The sequence below is a fragment of the Phoenix dactylifera genome, chromosome 8 (assembly GCF_009389715.1).
Source record: "Phoenix dactylifera cultivar Barhee BC4 chromosome 8, palm_55x_up_171113_PBpolish2nd_filt_p, whole genome shotgun sequence".
Taxonomy (NCBI): Eukaryota; Viridiplantae; Streptophyta; class Magnoliopsida; order Arecales; family Arecaceae; genus Phoenix; species Phoenix dactylifera.
In genome coordinates, this window is record NC_052399.1 from 16,065,523 (window position 1) to 16,087,029 (window position 21,507).

At 39.2% G+C, this 21,507-nt stretch overlaps 1 protein-coding gene across 1 annotated transcript; it reads right to left on the reverse strand.

The window, feature by feature from the left end:
- Window positions 1-12,394: 12,394 nt before the first annotated feature.
- On the reverse strand, window positions 12,395-13,916 carry LOC103702500 (ethylene-responsive transcription factor ERF023-like). Its single transcript, XM_008784955.3, has 2 exons — window positions 13,804-13,916; window positions 12,395-13,129 (listed from the first exon to the last, which is right to left on the reverse strand). The coding sequence occupies exons 1-2, from the start codon at window positions 13,832-13,834 to the stop codon at window positions 12,537-12,539; spliced, it is 624 nt and encodes a 207-aa protein (XP_008783177.1). The 5' UTR covers window positions 13,835-13,916; the 3' UTR covers window positions 12,395-12,536.
- Window positions 13,917-21,507: the final 7,591 nt, after the last annotated feature.

Genomic DNA, 21,507 nt, shown 5'->3' on the forward strand with positions numbered 1-21,507 from the left:
ACTCAACTGCAAGTAACATAATTATTTAGATCAATGGAGGCTTGCCTAACGAGAACAAGAATTTTGGTTGGTCCGTGTTTGTTTGTGTTCCAATTATATATTTGGATTTGGATTCCATAATGGGCACATGTAGTTTCATACATAAAAATTAGAAAAAAAAACACAAAAATATTCTGCCAAGTTTTGGCCATTTATGTTTGGGCCCTAAAAGTTTAAAAAATATCAATTAGCCACCAAAACATCAAATTCGTTACAATATAACCTAGCCATCTATCTCTATTACAAAATACTATCATGTAAGGGTCATCTAATAACTAATTTTTTATAAAATTTTAGAACTATCGTTTCCGCTAATTTAGCAAGAAGCTCTTATTTTAGACAGAGTACTTTAAGATCGAAGGAAGCGGATGAATAATAGAAGGCGAAGTGCTCTAAGATTTGAGCCGTTAGGTAGATGGACAATAGAGGATGCAGTGCTTTGAGATTTATGCAGGTAGATGGATGATAAAGGATAGAGTGTGTTGAGATTTGTACAGGTAGATAAATGACGCAGGATAAGCGCTTTAAGATCTTTACGAGCGGGTGAATGACAGAGAATGGAGCTCTTTGAAATTGCGTGAAAGCTACAATTTGGCTTCTCTAAGTCAAGAGCATTTTTTATCTTTTTTCTCACTCCATTGATGGTATCAGGATCCAGATAAACAGTTGGGCTATATTGTCACGCCCCGGACCCGGATCCGTGACACGGCCGTGCTATTGCCGACTACTACCCGCAATAGCACGCAGCCTCATACCTGGGTAATAGGGTAGTCAAACCAACCGAATCTTTTCATATGAAAGCATTCTTAGTACAACATGCTGGTCAGTACCCAAATACAGAGCTTCTACATAGTTTATGTACACAAAAGTATACTTGCTTTACCCCAGAAGCCCTGATACCAAATTAACGTGTCTCTGGCAGCTATCAGTGGTGAAAATCTGAAAGAAAAGTAAATGAACGGATATGAGCTACACGGCTCAGTAAGTAATCATACATAATCTTACCGGATCGAACATAACGGTAACCATGTTTATGCAGGGTTTGAGAAGCTGACATGCATATTTAACTAATCATCTTCATGGCATAATATGTATGCAATTTAAAAGAGATATCGGTTATAGCAAAATACAATATTTCATAACGATATATTCAAAAACCTGTTGTAAAACAATGTATGCTTTGGTCAGGCACGTTCATAAATGTCACGGCCCGCCTGCGCAGGGCACGTGACTATCGGGCCCACATGAGGGGGAAACACGGGGCTCCCCTGCCAGATGTTGGCCGGTTCCGGGGCTTCACGCAAGCATCCTTCACCCCTCACCGATTTTGCTTCTCCCCAAAAACACATCTGCAGGATTTGGAAGCACCCGCCTCATATACCCAATCTCTGAAACGAGCCTCATGATCATGCTTCAAATATCATTTTCATAAAGTATGCAATTTAAACAAAGCAGTATTGCAAATCACAAAGTTTTCATAAAACATGCACATGAAACCGTGCCCCCGGCATACCGTGGTCATGCTCTTAAACGCTACTGCGAAGTCATTCTTGGCCACTGGCGGGACCGGCTCAATTATTAGGCGGCCACTGGCGGGGCTGGCTCAGTCATTCTCGGCCACTGGCAAGGCCGGCTCAGTTACATTGGGTCAGTAGCTCTTAAGAGTTCATAAATAATGCTCCGTATAGGTAGTACCTCATAGATGCTACGGCGAATTCATTAATGGTCACTGGCGGGGCCTGCTCAGTTATTAGTCGGCCACTGGCGGGGCTGGCTCAGTCATTATCGGCCACTGGCAAGGCCGGCTCAGTTGCATTCGGCCCGTAGCATTAGTAGTTCTTAGGTACCCCCTTACAAGCAATATGCAGCTAGGGCAAATCATTATCATTCTTTACACTCATGCTAAGAAAAATCATAACATGGAACTCCATTCATTTTGCATGTATCACAAGAGCTATGAAAACATAATATGTGCACAACTATGAATTATGTGACTGACATGTACCACTCATGTTCATATTTCATAACTCATATCTTAGCATGTAACGTAATCCCAGTATTTTGTAGGCATAACGGAATATAAAGCATATATCATCATATCTTGTGTAACTAGAGCATGTCAGATACACATATCATTCTTAGCCTACAGTACATGCATAACATGTTAAATTTCATGTATGATCCATAAAGATTAGGACAGATTACTTACCTTTCTCACCAATCATGTATACAATTCAAATGGTATGAAAAACACTGGTTCATCTTATAAAACATAATACAGGATCTACGATAAGATTAAGATAGATTACTTACTTCAATTCGCTTTCCAAATTGCTCAAGTCCAGGTGACTAATCCTCAATCACCTAAAACAACATCATAGGGATTACATTATTCCCCATTCATTTATTATAAAATTTCTTAGTTCATCATACTATGAACTTACTTGCTTGGATCCTATCCAAGGATTTAGCCCAAGTCCAATTTGAAGCCTTTGGGGTTCGATTTAAAACCAGATTGGGTCCAACCTTTTCTAGCCAATTGGGTCCTCTGATTTGGTCAACGTGGCTCATTTGGGTCTGAGTCAGGATTAGCCCAAGGTCAATTCGACCTTCTGTCAGTTAAATTGGGCTTGAATTGGGCCTGATTTACAATCAATTAGGTATGCTGAGACCAACTCAGCTTAATTGGATTCGGACCCAATTTGCAGTTTGGGCTCGTCCAGACTTAGCCCAATCTTATTGGGCTCGGGTTCAGGTTCAATTGGCTAAACCAATTTCTTATTATTGGGCTTACCGTGTTTCGGATCCGAACCCGATTCCGGCCCGTTAACCCACTCTTTTCTTTTCTCTTCTCATTTTCTTTCTTTTCTTTTCTTTTTCTTTTCTTTTCTTTTTTTTTTTTTTGTTTCTCTTTTTCTTTCTTTTTCTTTTTCTTTTTCTTTTCCTTTTTCTTTCCTTTTCTTCTCTTCTCCTTTTTCTTTTCTTCTCCTTCCCGAAGCTTCCTCTCCTCCCTTCTTCTTTCATCCCGATCTCCCCTTCCTCTTCTCCTCTACTCTCCGGCGAAGAGAGGGCGACGGTCTCCTCTTCTCTTCTCCGACGAAGGGAGGACGTCGAGTGGAAGGGGGGCGGCGAGCGGAAGGGGGCCGGGCCACGACTAGCGGCGTCCCCGGCCGAGCCTGCATCGCGCGCCTGCGGCGACGGTGCTCGCGGCCGAAGCCGGCGGCCGCCGCACACGACGACGAGGATGAGTCCCCTCTTCCTCTCTTCTTTCTTTTTTTTTTTTTTTTCTTCTTCAACCTTCCTTCTCAACCCTCTCATTCTTTCTTCTTCTCTCTTCTCCTCCCTTTCTTCTCTCTCCCGAAGGCTCTCCCGAACCCTTTTTCTACTCTAATCTCCTCCCCTTCCCATCACAAGGAAGAAGATGAGGGGGCTCGGGAGAGGCCGAGCTTGGGGTCACGCCACGGCCGGCGGCGCCCGCGGCTGATTCCAGCGGCCAATGGGCTCGTCCGTGCTCGCAGCCGGTCCGCGGCCTGTACCTGCGGCCGAGCCGAGGCCGGCAGCGTTCACGCTGTTGGCGACGTCCCTGGCCGCGCACGGTAACCCCCTCCCCCTTCATCTTCTTTGCTTTCATTCTTTCTTTGTTATCCTAAATAAATCAGGAGGAGAGAAGGTAGAGGGCTTACCTAGCTTTTGGAAGAAGCCACGAGCATTTTCTCCGGCGACGGAAGTAGGTTTGGCAAACCCTCTCTCTCTCGTTCAGTGCTCTAGGGGGTCTCTCACTTGGGGTTGCCGGCAGAGGCTTAAATGATTATTTAGAGGATGAAACCCCCCTCTGAGAGGTCCCATCCTCTCCTTTCCTCCATACCTCGGGACTGGCCGCCGCCCCCCTTGTCTCCGGCGCGCCGGCATCGGCTGCCAGCAGGGGGTGCAGGTCACCCTTCCCTGTCGGTCTTATCCCCTCGTTTTTTTTTTTTTCCTAATCACGTAATTATACTGCCACAGTAAAATTTGGGCCCAAACCTTAACTGGGCCTATTCCTTATTGGGCCTAGTAGGTTGTGGGCCCGGACATTACATCCTACCCCCCTTAAAATAATTTCGTCCTCGAAATTAGTCATACCTTAAGGTTCAGGCTTTAAAAGTATTCAACCATCGAGTCACCCTCTAGTTCTCGGTTAGTCTCCCTCTTAAAATGCTTGCTGATAAGATTTTGGCAAAATCATGGCACCTCAAAACTTGATCCCTTCTATTTATGATATAGGAGTTCTTTTGATCTCTTCCAAAAGAAGACTAATCTTCCCACCTTAGATGCTATAATCCTTGGCCCGAGAAATTAATTGCTTTTGATTAAGTCCACACAAAGATCGTAATCGGCTTAACAAAAATAGGTGAGAGCATTAGCATCAAATACTTTTCATAATCTATTATCTTCTTTCTTCTCTTAACCTTGCCTACAATTTTATGATCAACTTTTATCCTAGCAAAACTTCAAACCCCTTTTAGATAAGTAGATCGAAGATGTCATAGCTAGGAGTAGGGAACATTTCAGGTCTAAGCCCAACCAAGGCACCATCAATCCGTTAATACTAAATTTAAGATGCCAAGATTCTCCCGGGAGTTACCAATAATAGAAAAACTCATGGGTGAAGATTATACAGCTCTCTCTCCAGATTATTCATAGAATCAACATCTTAATTCTGAATAAGAAGATCAAGTTTCTTTGTCAAAGTATCAACTGCTCTCGATTACCCGATCTATCACAAGATTAGATCATAAACAACTTCAATCCACCCTTGATAGTTATTCATCAAAGTCAGTTGACAACCTTAATTTCTTTCAATCGAATAAAGGATGGATATTAATTAAAAAAATTCAAGCTTCAAATTTAGGAGGGAGAAGGTTCATACCAACATATTCTAGATCCAAGATCAAAATCGATGATCTATTAATTCATGTCAAAAGATGCTAAGAAGTTTCTTAGCATGACATAAAACTGGAGAATCTAGGATAGCACAGTGCTATCCAGAAATCAGAACATTCTCCTTTTATTTATCCAAAAAAAATCTTACTATACAAGAAAACAGATCAAAACTTTCCGAATCAAAAGAATAATACTTCTGGCCAACTTAGATAAATAATTCCGATCACTATGTTTTCGCTGCGCATTCTGATCAAATTCCTTTGAATTCACAAATAACTTTTGATCAACATACTATTTGCCTACAAACAGAACTATTTAATTCCTCATCTGTATTTGCATTTCAAATCTTTCCTCCATCTTGATCGAATGTTACTTAGCCAAAACTTCTTTTAACTTTTCCATGAGCGAGTAAAGAAAGGGTATCCCAACATAAGATCCTCTTAAATAAGCGACAACGCTTTAAATGAATTTTACATTTTCAACAACTTCATTTATTGAAAATAAGCCTTCTTTCCTAATAAGAGATTAGCCCTCAAGCCATCTTGGAACATTTTAAGCTCGGAATTATGTAAACTTCTGAAAATTATTTCTCAATATCCCAATCTTATATTAGGTATCTTTAAATTGCATGAACAATAATCTGCCCTACTTTAGCATTGCTAGAAGGTGATTCTGGATCTCACATCCCCGTTAAAAGAAAAGGATGTATACTTTTGTTGTAAGATCTCTATTTAAAAATCTTCTTCTATTGTACTCTTTCCACTAGACGATGATATGTGGAATTATCATCCATAACTTTCAGCTTCCTCATGAAACAATTTAAACTTGCTTCTTAGTGATAAACGAAAGCATTTAATAATTGCCCTTCTATTAGAGATGAAATAGTTTACTTCAAATCTTAGAAGCAGGGTCACTAAGTACAAACCCCTGAAACATCATGTGCTATTGGGCCTGTTCCCATATCAACTCTATTGCTGATTCCGCTCGCATTTCCTAATGACCCCATGTCATCATCATTTTCTCTTTTTTTTTTTTTTTTTTTTTTTTTTTGGTCAAAACTTCAACTAATATTCATTTAATTGATTTATCACAGGATCACAAACTACTGCACTTTATCCATAGTAGAACATTTGAGCCTAAAATATTCTTCAACATTGAAAATTATTCTCGGAATTTACTAAATAACTTCCAATCAAAATATTAATCTTGCATTATAATTTGCAAAGATCTAATATTTCACATTCCAAGTAAACAAAGGAGAAATTCTTAAATCTCATTTCTCAAATATACTTTCTTTCTATATAATAGTTGCCTGCATAATTGTCATACAGATTTTATCCTCGAAGAATATTAAAAAAATATCTTTCCTTGTCCAAGCCTTAAACAACTTATGCATGAACCCTATCTTGCCTTCAAACTAGAAGTATTATCCCCAATACTCAGTATCAAGTTAAACTTTCAAAATCACATATATACTGATACGCACTGTACTTTAATACTCCACTTAATATTAGTCAAAATATACTTTAATCATAATCCAAATACAAATTACTCCATCGAGAAATCTCCAAACTAGCTTATTCTTATTTTGCCATGGCTTGCTAGCATCCTGATTCAAAATACCAAAATCCTTAGTAATCTTAAGTCTTGAATTCTAATACCATACCAGTCACAATCATGCCCCTAGAATGGTTTTGTATTAGCCCTAACATCTTTCTTTTTGTTGCTCATTGTCACCTATCAAAATATTTGTGTCAAGCAATTTTTGTGACTGACCGATGATGTGACCAATAAAATCTTTTCTTTCTTTCCAATATACGAAATCTCACTAAATGAGACTTAACTACCCATGCCCTTATTAAAATTTGAATTTTTTTTTTTTTTTTTTTTACTCATGATTAACCTATAGCTCTGATACCACTAGATGTCACGCCCCGGACCCGGATCCGTGACACGGCCGTGCTATTGCCGACTACTACCCGCAATAGCACGCAGCCTCATACCTGGGTAATAGGGTAGTCAAACCAACCGAATCTTTTCATATGAAAGCAATCTTAGTACAACATGCTGGTCAGTACCCAAATACAGAGCTTCTACATAGTTTATGTACACAAAAGTATACTTGCTTTACCCCAGAAGCCCTGATACCAAATTAATGTGTCTCTGGCAGCTATCAGTGGTGAAAATCTGAAAGAAAAGTAAATGAACGGATATGAGCTACACGGCTCAGTAAGTAATCATACATAATCTTACCGGATCGAACATAACGGTAACCATGTTTATGCAGGGTTTGAGAAGCTGACATGCATATTTAACTAATCATCTTCATGGCATAATATGTATGCAATTTAAAAGAGATATCGGTTATAGCAAAATACAACATTTCATAACGATATATTCAAAAACCCGTTGTAAAACAATGTATGCTTTGGTCAGGCACGTTCATAAATGTCACGGCCCGCCTGCGCAGGGCACGTGACTATCGGGCCCACATGAGGGGGAAACACGGGGCTCCCCTGCCAGATGTTGGCCGGTTCCGGGGCTTCACGCAAGCGTCCTTCACCCCTCACCGATTTTGCTTCTCCCCAAAAACACATCTGCAGGATTTGGAAGCACCCGCCTCATATACCCAATCTCTGAAACGAGCCTCATGATCATGCTTCAAATATCATTTTCATAAAGTATGCAATTTAAACAAAGCAGTATTGCAAATCACAAAGTTTTCATAAAACATGCACATGAAACCGTGCCCCCGGCATACCGTGGTCATGCTCTTAAACGCTACTGCGAAGTCATTCTTGGCCACTGGCGGGACCGGCTCAATTATTAGGCGGCCACTGGCGGGGCTGGCTCAGTCATTCTCGGCCACTGGCAAGGCCGGCTCAGTTACATTGGGTCAGTAGCTCTTAAGAGTTCATAAATAATGCTCCGTATAGGTAGTACCTCATAGATGCTACGGCGAATTCATTAATGGTCACTGGCGGGGCCTGCTCAGTTATTAGTCGGCCACTGGCGGGGCTGGCTCAGTCATTATCGGCCACTGGCAAGGCCGGCTCAGTTGCATTCGGCCCGTAGCATTAGTAGTTCTTAGGTACCCCCTTACAAGCAATATGCAGCTAGGGCAAATCATTATCATTCTTTACACTCATGCTAAGAAAAATCATAACATGGAACTCCATTCATTTTGCATGTATCACAAGAGCTATGAAAACATAATATGTGCACAACTATGAATTATGTGACTGACATGTACCACTCATGTTCATATTTCATAACTCATATCTTAGCATGTAACGTAATCCCAGTATTTTGTAGGCATAACGGAATATAAAGCATATATCATCATATCTTGTGTAACTAGAGCATGTCAGATACACATATCATTCTTAGCCTACAGTACATGCATAACATGTTAAATTTCATGTATGATCCATAAAGATTAGGACAGATTACTTACCTTTCTCACCAATCATGTATACAATTCAAATGGTATGAAAAACACTGGTTCATCTTATAAAACATAATACAGGATCTACGATAAGATTAAGATAGATTACTTACTTCAATTCGCTTTCCAAATTGCTCAAGTCCAGGTGACTAATCCTCAATCACCTAAAACAACATCATAGGGATTACATTATTCCCCATTCATTTATTATAAAATTTCTTAGTTCATCATACTATGAACTTACTTGCTTGGATCCTATCCAAGGATTTAGCCCAAGTCCAATTTGAAGCCTTTGGGGTTCGATTTAAAACCAGATTGGGTCCAACCTTTTCTAGCCAATTGGGTCCTCTGATTTGGTCAACGTGGCTCATTTGGGTCTGAGTCAGGATTAGCCCAAGGTCAATTCGACCTTCTGTCAGTTAAATTGGGCTTGAATTGGGCCTGATTTACAATCAATTAGGTATGCTGAGACCAACTCAGCTTAATTGGATTCGGACCCAATTTGCAGTTTGGGCTCGTCCAGACTTAGCCCAATCTTATTGGGCTCGGGTTCAGGTTCAATTGGCTAAACCAATTTCTTATTATTGGGCTTACCGTGTTTCGGATCCGAACCCGATTCCGGCCCGTTAACCCACTCTTTTCTTTTCTCTTCTCATTTTCTTTCTTTTCTTTTCTTTTTCTTTTCTTTTCTTTTTTTTTTTTTTTGTTTCTCTTTTTCTTTCTTTTTCTTTTTCTTTTTCTTTTCCTTTTTCTTTCCTTTTCTTCTCTTCTCCTTTTTCTTTTCTTCTCCTTCCCGAAGCTTCCTCTCCTCCCTTCTTCTTTCATCCCGATCTCCCCTTCCTCTTCTCCTCTACTCTCCGGCGAAGAGAGGGCGACGGTCTCCTCTTCTCCGACGAAGGGAGGACGTCGAGTGGAAGGGGGGCGGCGAGCGGAAGGGGGCCGGGCCACGACCGGCGGCGTCCCCGGCCGAGCCTGCATCGCGCGCCTGCGGCGACGGTGCTCGCGGCCGAAGCCGGCGGCCGCCGCACACGACGACGAGGATGAGTCCCCTCTTCCTCTCTTCTTTCTTTTTTTTTTTTTTTTTTCTTCTTCAACCTTCCTTCTCAACCCTCTCATTCTTTCTTCTTCTCTCTTCTCCTCCCTTTCTTCTCTCTCCCGAAGGCTCTCCCGAACCCTTTTTCTACTCTCATCTCCTCCCCTTCCCATCACAAGGAAGAAGATGAGGGGGCTCGGGAGAGGCCGAGCTTGGGGTCACGCCACGGCCGGCGGCGCCCGCGGCTGATTCCAGCGGCCAATGGGCTCGTCCGTGCTCGCAGCCGGTCCGCGGCCTGTACCTGCGGCCGAGCCGAGGCCGGCAGCGTTCACGCTGTTGGCGACGTCCCTGGCCGCGCACGGTAACCCCCTCCCCCTTCATCTTCTTTGCTTTCATTCTTTCTTTGTTATCCTAAATAAATCAGGAGGAGAGAAGGTAGAGGGCTTACCTAGCTTTTGGAAGAAGCCACGAGCATCTTCTCCGGCGACGGAAGTAGGTTTGGCAAACCCTCTCTCTCTCGTTCAGTGCTCTAGGGGGTCTCTCACTTGGGGTTGCCGGCAGAGGCTTAAATGATTATTTAGAGGATGAAACCCCCCTCTGAGAGGTCCCATCCTCTCCTTTCCTCCATACCTCGGGACTGGCCGCCGCCCCCCCTTGTCTCCGGCGCGCCGGCAGCGGCTGCCAGCAGGGGGTGCGGGTCACCCTTCCCTGTCGGTCTTATCCCCTCGTTTTTTTTTTTTTTTTTTTTTCCTAATCACGTAATTATACTGCCACAGTAAAATTTGGGCCCAAACCTTAACTGGGCCTATTCCTTATTGGGCCTAGTAGGTTGTGGGCCCGGACATTACATATATGGCAACAAAAATGAGGTTTTAGTAGCTGATTGAAATTTTTAAATTTCTGGAATCTAGGTGTAATTGGCATAAACTTGAAGAAGTATTTCTGTATTTTTTTCTTAAAAAAAGGCTTATTAAAATAATCATTACCTTCCTAAAGACTAATTAATAGATCAAGAACAAGGGGCATCATTTCATGTATATAATTTATCAATTAAATAAGTTGAATATTTTTTTAAATTCAATTTTTATACAAAATTTAAGGTGTATGTTCTTGGTTGGCATAATCTGCTAATCTTGGAATATCAGTATCGAACTCAGTAGGTTGAGCACTAGTTTGTCCAGCATGAACTAAATCACTTTCTTAGCATGGCATAGCATGGTTACCAGCTATCGTGCTAGCATAAAAGGCCTACCCAACCAAAGGAGGGGGGTTTATAAAAAATAACAAGAAGATATAAAAATATTAAATATGACAAAAATAATGGATAAATTCTCTACTTGAATTTTGATCTTAAATCATATGGATGTACATACTACCGACTCCCCCCCGATTGTAGTATTAGATTAAAAAATAAATGATTCGTTTAATTTTTAAAAATAAAAAAATGTAAATATTGTAGGAAGTTTGGAGTCTCAAAACTCATATTCTTCAACAATGTTAAGTAGTGGACTTTTAAAGATATTAAAAAATCATCCCCACGGATCACACCTCTCTATTTTCTCAAAGCCAACTTTGATGGTGGTGCTCAGAAGAGCGGTACTTTTGGTAGAGCAGCCTTTATCATTAAAAGTGCAAGTGATACTTTGCGGCTGGAAGTGATGTTAGGATCCATGATACAACTGTTTCAATGATGAAATTGCGTGCTCAATTTTATGCTACTCAAGCATTGCGGGCGAATAATATTTGTTCGGAGGAAGATTCTTAGACTATTATTAGATGGCTATCTGATCTATTATCTGTTGAAATTGAATTTCATCCTCTTCCTCTGGATTGTACCGATTGATGCATTCCTTGTTCATATTTGAGGTTTCTCACATATATAGGAAAGCCAACAATATAGCTAATTGGATAACGTGGCCAATCACACAGGATTAACATTATGGGATTCTAGGATACATCATCCTATTTCATTGTTGGACACCTTATTTGTTGATTCCTGCAAACGTACTAACATTCATTTGGTTTAATTTATCCGATTTACCAAAAAAAATAAAAATATTAAGATGAATGATATCTTTTTTTATTTATTTTCTAGGAAAGAAAAAAAAAGTTATTTATTTATTGTGATGCAAAGAATTGATGAAGGCTAAATTACTACCATCGCGTTTTAAATTTAATAATTCTATAAAAGAACTTACTTTAAAATTAATAAAACAGATATATCTAAACAAGTTCAACGCTACGTTTTAGCGGTTTAATCGTTTGAAGGATGCAAACGGGAGTACTGAAGTCCTTGCCGTTTGAATGGAATACCAAGCGTAGGAGACGGGGCGCCAGTTAAAACTAGGCGATGCTTGCCGCGTTTGAATTCCGTTCGCTCTCAGAAAAGGGACAGGCGCCTGGGCGGAGGACGAGATACGTACAATATTATAAGCAATATTCCGGGGCAGCTGATTAATTATATATTAAATTTTTTGCAATCTCCTTCCTGGAATGCGTGGATATGGTTAAGAGAATGCCGAATCAGAATTCTTGGAGAATGCTGAATGTGTGGATGTCAAAGTTTGGCAAGATTAGGGCATTATTCCACACTTAAGTCTTAACCAGCCCTTAAACATTTACTAACCGCGACTAACATATCACTAGGCCTGTATTCTCCATCAGATTTTAACCGAAAGGTGGCGCGAGGACCGGTTATGTGCTGACCGAAGGATTTTGGCTATCTTTATAAAAATATTTACATTAAAAAATAAAAAAATAAATATAATTTAATTTTATTATTCTAACAACTATATATATTCGTGTAAAAACTTTCTATAAAAAAATAATATAAGCTAATTTACAATCATAAGCTAATAAAAAAATATTATGCGCTGATAAGAATTATTATGTGATTTATAAAATTATGTCAACAATTTTAAATTATCTTTTGCAGCTCCAAGTGGTTCATGGCATAGCATCAAAATGATCAAATAGATCTTTTAAAAAAATTCTCTACGTATTTATCGTGCTTTGTAGTCATCCTCATCTTATATATAGAGTTTATCGTATATCTATGATTATCTCCTAGAATTGCGATACAGATTGGCCATCCAATCATGGAGCATCACAAGAATAACCCCACAAATTCCAGGACCATGCGTCTCCTATCGTTGGGGAAGATGACTTTGCAGTGCTCATCAGCGCCGATAGCTCGACGCTGGCCCAAAAATCCTCTTCTTCGTTCTTTCCTCGCCGAGGCGATTTTGCGATGACCTCCTCCTCCTCCTCCTCCTCTAAAGTCGAAGTCGAAGCAGAGGTGGAAGAAGGCAAGCACTCAAGCTTGGCAGCAGCTATGGCAGCAGCCTGGATATCCTTCGGGCTGGAGGTGGCGGGATTGGGGAGGAGGTGGGCTTGGTCGGGGAAGTTAAGGAGGGCCTTGTGGCCCTTGAGGCACTGGGCGGCCACGTCGTAGGCCCGGGCCGCCATCTCCGGCGTGGGGAAGGAGCCAAGCCATATTCTCGACTTCTTTCTCGGCTCTCTTATCTCCGACACCCACCTCCCCCACCGCCGCTTCCGGATTCCCCGGTACACCGGGTGGCGCATGCCTCCACCAGAATCTGGATCGCTGGTTGCTGCTTGCCTTCGCTCGTTTGCTGACGGAACACCCGCCGGGGATGCCTCCTCTGCTGGCTGCAACTGTTCACTTCCTGCTCCAGACGGACGGACATACAGTTAAGCTTACTCGGCATTCATGGGAAGCAAAGTTTCAGATTCAGATCAATAGCTACATCTTTGAGAATTCATAGTTCATCTCCCACATCGATCCATCGAGCTGTCGATACATGCATGTACCCCATGGAGGACATGCTTCCCCATGAAGGTGCTATTATTCTGTGGTACACCTCAGCTTTGACATTTACATCGATCGAAGATGTGTTGCTGGTGATTGCGAGGGTCTGTTTGAGACCACTAATCACATCATCAACACATTCGCTAGCTGCTTCCCCGACTCCTCCACATACATGGAAGGAGTTTCGAGTTGTCAATCTTGGAAGTCTTGTTTCCTAATTACTAGACGCGTGCAATTAATACTCGTTTTTTTTTGTACTAATTAATAGTCTTTCCACCAATCCCGTTAGAATATTAGGTTGTACGTACAAGACTTCATATAGCAGCAGCACATAAGAAAATAAAAGAGCAGTTCACGATTATGTAAAGAAGAGTATATATATATATATGTTTTGAAACAGGGAAGTTTTGAATCTCTTCAATTCTAATCAATCCATGAAAAAAGAAAATTAGAGATACATTTGCTCGAGCAAATTGTGCTAATGAATCCAAATTGATAAACCAAAGAGAGAAGGAAGAAAACGGTAGTCACCGTTGCCTTGGTGGGCTGCCGGGGCTGTCATCGAAGAAAGCAAGGGGGATTCAATGAGAAAACGATCGCTGGCTCTCTGGCCAACAGGGGAGAACAGGGGCAATCCAACTAGAGGAAGCCCGCTAAACTCTATAAATAGCTGAAGGAAAGAGTTCCTACCCACGTCAACCACCCACCCACCCTCCTAAGGCAGTGGCCCATAATGAGGCCTAACTTTTGGAGCCACGTTAGGAACAGCAGGCAACATTTCTCACCAACCACTGATGGACAAGTATTAGAGGTGTGAGGTGGGCCATGAGTTAAGCTAAATGGAGAAGGCTGGGAATGGGTTTTTACTTTTTAGGAGAAGAAAGAAACAAAGAGAAGAGCCGAGTGATCGAGGGCTCGCTCGCAGCTCCTCGCAAAAGTTGGAAAAGTCGTCATCCACTCCGGAGATCTCGGCAACGCTATCTCTCTGCGAAGGCACGTGAATGCTGGATGGACCTAACACTTGTCTTTTCTGTGATCATAGCGACCGGGCAACCACCGCCGGGGACCAATTTTCTCCACGTAGCCTTGGCTCGCGGCCATGCTTTGCTCGAGAACGCTTTAAATGCCGACTGTAATTGCCGTGCCCCATCATCGATGGACACCTATCCTTATTAGTCTCCAGTGTTGTTAAGCCTTTTTTTTTTTATGGGATATATTCATAAGAATGTGCGTAAATAACGCCAAATTCGGACCTTCCAATTTCATGGCAACGACCACACAAAAATTGCCGTGAATTGAGGACTGTCTGCTCGGTAAATGGAAATTTCGAGTTTGAATTTTGGATGATTTGGAACTCAGTAATTAAAATATTGTAAAGTTTTTTACTTTCCTCCAAGAAATACTCTATAAAGTTGCTGCTCATAAACTAGATTAAGCATGCATCGCAGTAAGGAAGCTGTGATGGTAGCAAAGGCTTTCGAGCTTATGGAGGCAAAGATGTATTGCTTTTAAAATAATTTGTGGAGAAACAAAAATATAAAGATAGACAGTAACAATATTGAATATGCTTTTAATGTAACAAAGACTTACTTATTTGCTTGCTTATCCCTCAAACTAAGAAGGTGAAGTAAATATCTGCTCGTGCAATTATGCAGCTAAAATATTTCTCAAATGGATTTAGTGGTAATTGCTTTGAATCCTTCGCATACAAATCCTCAAAAAATATAGGGTTGGACATACGCATTACGCAATTAAGACAAAATCTAACAAACTTTGATTCTTTTATCCAGAGACAAACGATTGGTTTCCAACCGATGTCACCATTTATTACTTGCTTCACTTCGAGGCACAGAGACAGAAACTTTTTCCCACGTCGACACTAGGTCCTCGGATATTTAGGCCCACACTAGCAGGGGCTCAATATTGCTACTAATCTTTATTAAGCTTTTATATCACCGCCTAATGTAATAAGCTGGCTGTAAATAATAGTACTATGAACATTACAACAGCCGTTATAGCAGTTTTTTACTAGAAATAAATAATATAAATAAGTATGATAATCGTTATATTTCATCACTTTCATTGCCGTAACACAAATAACAGTCTTTATTTTCATTTGTATTTTTTAATAAATATTTATTTTTTTGATAAAATGGATAAAATTAAACCAAACGAGCATAAATAGAAATCAACAGATCATGCATAAAAAAATCGATTTGGCTACCTCAAAACTCTCTTCAAAAATAATTTTTCTAAGAAATATATTATTTTTCATAATGAAAAATAAAGAGAAATATAATATTCTTATTTGCCATTATAATGCCATTATTTTATTGATTTATATAATGTTAAAAATTTGAGAACTAATTTTTTGGGACAAATAATGGCTGTTATAATTTTTATAATGATTGAAGCGTTATAATACGTTGTTTAAAACTATGATACGATATAAGCCATTATTAATATAATATTTGGTTCCTTAATTTGTTTGTTCTAGGTGCCTTGTGCGTTGTGGTCTATTACAAAATACGAACTATAGGTAACCGGGTCTAACATCTCCTCGGTGGAGGGTCATTTTACCAGAAACATTAGAATATCCAGTGAAAATCTTAACGGGCCATTGCCCAACTAGATGATAAGGATGTCTTAAATTTCCTCCGTATATATGGATGCACAGCGACGCCACGGAGCAATTGATGCTCATTTTCCGCTCCTAGTTCCGTGAGCCTTTGGTCTTATTGACTGAATACCAGGGCCGTGCTGACATTAAAAGAACATGACAAGGTGAACAAGTGAAGCCAAGTAGGATTTTTCTTGATTATTAATATTTATTTCCCTAATTTTATGTTACCTACTTTTGACCGGACGTCCAAATATAACTTAAGTGGTGTTTGGTTGGTTAACCAGATACTTTAGTTCTTATTAACATAATTTTAAAGATTATATAACAATCTGTATCAATTCATATTATTTTTCTTTGTTAGCGTGATCATATATCGTCCATTTTATTTTTTTTATTACCGTGATTTTGTTAGAGTAATTTTAGATATCCAGTAAGTATTATTTTCTTTTGTTAGCATGATCCAATATCAACTCATATTATTTTTTTGTATAGAATTTATACATGAGTATATATATTATTCTTTGGATTTTTAATCTTTGAACTCGAGCTTATTTTCTTGGCACCATCGGTGTTCAAGATTCCATTCGGAGAAAGGCTCGGCCCCTATGATAGTGAGCTTATAATTTCGCTTCTTTGGATGGGTACAAGTAGGGCTATTTTCGGTTCACAAAATCCCACTTTGTAGTTAGTTTGGTTGATTAATATGACTTGTTGAATGGGAAAAACAATAGCCTACCAATAGGGAATCATTTGCTCTTGGAAAGCCCGTTAAATGGGTCTTTCGAGTAGTAGAAGCATCCACTAGTCTCTCTGTCTGTTCGTTATTGGTCGGGAACGTCATCGTTGATAGACTTTTGAGGAGATATTTTTTTGACTTTGCGTTAGAGATCCTTCAATTCTTTTCTCCTACTTAGACTTGTCACTAACCGAGGAGTTAAAAGTCGCAAGATTGGATCTTACCTATTCCTCCTCCGATCGTGCGCCTTTTGTCTTCTTTTGACTTCTTTCCACTCTGGTTCGATTCGTGGACCTATTTCTTTTTAGTTGCAAACTCGCAACTGGTCGTGCACCAACTCAAGAGAATCCATATGAACTGCTGCTTCTTTTGAAAAAAGGTAAAAAAAAAAATAATCTAAAAGTTATTATTACTAAAAGAAAATATATTAGAAGTTGCCTAAAGTTCATGCCAAAGACGGCATCTCCAAGGGCTGAGTAGGTTCTGAATTAAAAGATTGAATTGAAGCCACTGAGGAGCTAAAAAGTGCATCCCGTATCCTGAATATAGCTTGGCAGAAGAATTCCAAAGTCTATAGAGACTGGAGCTTGGCATCATGGGTTGCAGGTGTAAGTGATCCAGTGTGAAACAGGCACAAATGTTTGTTGGCGTCTCTGAGGCATTTGTTAGGCCAACCATAGTTGTCAGCCCCGCTGTAATGATGGTAAGACATGATTAAGCTGTGGGCTGCGCCCATGCTGACTTCTGAGAGGGACGGGCAGCTTCCGCGGCATCAACATCTGCTCTTCTCATTCGTCACAGCGTCCGATGCATTACCCATTGGTATGTATCATTGTTTTTTTTAAAAAAAAATACGCCTTGGCAATATGTAAAAATAATAAAAAAGATCAACACGTGTGTGTGTAGCAAGCGAAGAACTAGATACTGTTGTTTTTGGCTATCATGAAGCTAAAAAGATGTGACTCACCACATGTCATCTCTTTGGATTGTGCATGGGCAGATGGTATGTATTTAGGGGACAAACTCAAAAGGTAAATCTTGACGATACTACGGCATTTATAGCCTTTAATGGCTATGCATTTTGGGTTCAAGCTGTATTTTTTTGTATGAAAGAATGATTGGTTTTTTTCATAATATCGACTGTTGGATCGTGCCATGCATCGATGTCAAAGCACTTTGAGTTTGTCTACCTGCATGGATCTGGAAGCTACCATTTTGCAATCTAACGGTAGATTTGCGTGAAAGGAGGAGATTCCTTCTTCCTCCGGCCCTGAAAAATACAACCATGTCCCATTCATTCAGGTATTTATCTAAAAGGAAAGTACTATTCATCCAAGCGTTAGTCTTTCTTGTAAGTTTCCACCTACGACAAACCGCATGCTATTATGTCTATTTCAGAATGTTGAGCGTACACCTAACAAAGAAATAATAAGTTTTATATATTGTTTTTTTCTTCCGAGTAAAAAGAGACTAATGGGCAATGACCCACATTAGCCATCGAAACTTACTAAGGAATAAGAGAGAGTTATGTACAGGGGGGAACAGCGAATGTATAAAGAGAAACAAGAATCACCCGGCACTGACAGGGTGAAAACAAAACATTTTGTACTGAAAATGGATAAGGGTGGAAGACTCAGAAATAGCTCGAAAGCAGCACGGGTCGATGAAAGCTCAGTGTGCTGCCAAAAAGGTTCTTAGGTTGGCCTGGCACATTCTACACAAGTATGTAAGAAATAATACACATACATAAAGGTCAAAAAAAATAAAGTTGCTCTTTTATCAGGAAATCTATCAAGTTCCTGAATACGCCAATCTTATTATGGAATGAGTACATCAGTCCTTTTTTATTAATGTACTTAAATCTATGCAATAAGATGGATAATTAATGTATATCAAGCGACCCCCAAATCTCCTGAAGATAAAGGCCCTGTTTGGGAGAGCTGTTGGCAGTAGAACTGTTGGAAGTAGAGCTGTCTGAAGTAGAGCTGTTATAAAAAGCTGTTTGCTGTTTGGTAACTACATTCGTAAAGTGCTGTAATACTTTGTTTTATGTTTGGTAAACAAACTGAGAAAATACTTTTGTATGACAAAATTACCATAAAGGACATTGCATAGTATATACAACAGAACATAATAAAACATAACATAAATTAATACATAAATATACGATATAGTATAATATTATTGTAATATAAAATAATATTATGTTAATATAGCATAATAGTAATATAATTATTAGAGTAAATTAATATTTGGTAATATAACATAATATTAAATTATTTAACATAACATATTAATGTATTATGATATAATGTAATATATATTATATTTATAGTATAATACAATAATAAAAGTATAAAATATTATAATTATTAGTATAAATTAATTTCTCATAATATAACATAATATTAAATTATTTAAAATAACATATTAATGTATTATAATGTAATGTAATATAATATAATATTTATAGTATAATACAATAATAAATGTATAAAATATTATAATTATTAGTATAAATTAATTTTACATAATATAACATAATATTAAATTATTTAAAATAACATATTAATGTATTATAATGTAATGTAATATAATATAATATTTATAGTATAATACAATAATAAAGGTATAAAATATTATAATTATTAGTATAAATTAATTTTTCATAATATAACATAATATTAAATTATTTAACATAACATATTAATGTATTATGATATAATATAATATGATATTATGTTTATAGTATAATACAAAAATAAAGGTATAAAATATTATAATTATTAGTATAAATTAATTTTTCATAATATAACATAATATTAAATTATTTAACATAACATATTAACGTATTATGATATAATATAATATGATATTATATTTATAGTATAATACAAAAATAAAGGTATAAAATATTAAAAAAAACAATAGATTGATTTGGGAAGGTACGAAGACGGATTAAAATTTTTTTCTTCTAAAATGTGGTTCAAGAGATGCATACAAAAATTGAAAAGAAAAATACCTTTTCTTACGGAAGAGAGTCTAACGGCTAGGGTTCTTGGCTCCAGCAGATTTTTAGGTTTATAAAGGGATAAGCTATATAATTATTATATTTTAATATAGGCATTTTTGTCAAAAATACAGCTTTCCAAAAAAGCTGAAACAGCTTCCTCCCAAAAGCTCCAAATTGGAGGTTTCTCCCAAAAGCCGTTTTCAGCTTTCCGCAAAAGCTGAAACAGCTTTTTGAAAAATTTACCAAACACAGTTTTTCATCTAAAAGTACTTTTGGAGGGCCAGAAAATACTTTCTAACCCTCCAAAAGCTTCCCCAAACAGGGCCAAAGGCTGCGCGCTGCTAGATTTCTACCAATGGTTTATATAGTTTGTTCAAGCATTTTTTTTGGGGGGGGGGGGGGGGGGGGGGGGGGGGGGGGGGGTTGAGAAAAAAAAATCCGATTACCAAGAAAGCGAGCAGCGATAAAAAAATAATAATAATAATAATAAAAGATGATGCCATACGAAACACGACATGACACTTCTAAATGATTAACGTAACTTTAGCTTGAGAGAGATATCGAGAAACCCAAGTCATTATGTCTGTCTCTCTCAGGACTCCAATATGAAAATATGCCGAATTTGGATATGACTCTCAAATTAAACCTTGGATGCAGTCGGACCAATTTACGGGCAGTGAAAGGGGCCACGTCCGTCGCGATCCAGCGGTCAGGTCTGAAGTTGGGGACCATGGATGGAATAGCCACCCAAGCGGGACGAGCGACGACCACTAAATAGGTAGCTGGTGAACCGTCCCGTTAGCTTTATCGGAATAATTATAGGAAAAGACATGCAACCAACTCGAGCCGTGAAACGAGTAAGGAATGAGGAAGAAACAAGGAGGAAAAATTGACCCTATAACCTCCTCTCGCTGCTTGCCATGCCCGGTGTACTTGCTCCTCATACGGGCCAGTTTTCTAAGATCATATACGACAGCCAGTTCAGATGGCTCATCAGGCATCAGAAATTGCTTATTATTTTCTTATCCATATCCAAACTCCTTTGGACCATGGCTATAAGAGCGCTGCAGATCCAGCTCGACCTCGATTCAACCCCATGGCTTCAGGTATAGACTACAAGACCAAAAACAATTTACTTTTTTTTTTTTGGTTGAAAACAGGCATTTCATACAACATGGGTATGAATACACCCAATACAAACTTGCATTCATTTGAGTGCAAGTTCGAATGATATGCCGGTCTTCAGTTTTTCCTCTCTTTTTTTGGTTTTTGAGGCTAGATTTTAGGTCATTTTGCACTTGGGTTGGGTGTAACTCCGTGAGATCGACTGCCCAACTAAATTCCTCGACGCAGAGCAAGTCCAATTAGAGAAGGAAACTGCCAAGTATTGGGTGGGTGGGTGGATAGCACTTCCTCAGTTGATTTGCAATACCTAACTGAATATTGGCAATGTTGCACGCCAATCGGAGGACTGAGACATGATTGCTGGGATCTCTATAGGGTCCCAGCCCGGTCATTACAAGAGCAGATCTGACACTTGGCGAGATGGACCCAACCTACCAATCCCACGCTCAGGGCTACAACTTCATCCCCCTAACGGTCTGGGCAAGTCTGCCAAACCCACCAGCGGACCTGGGTCTGGAAGAGGGAACACCTTCAAACAATAAAGGGGCATAATAAAGCAAAAAAAAAAAAAAAAAAAAAAAAAACAAGAGACTGTCATTGCATCTAGTATCGTGCATGTCCAATGCTCATGATTTTTGAGTGTCCAAAATATTAAAAGAAGAACGAAGGGACGCAAAGGTGATCTCTAATACAGAGAGAGGTTGTCACTAGCATCGGAAAAAAGCATTAAAATAGTGG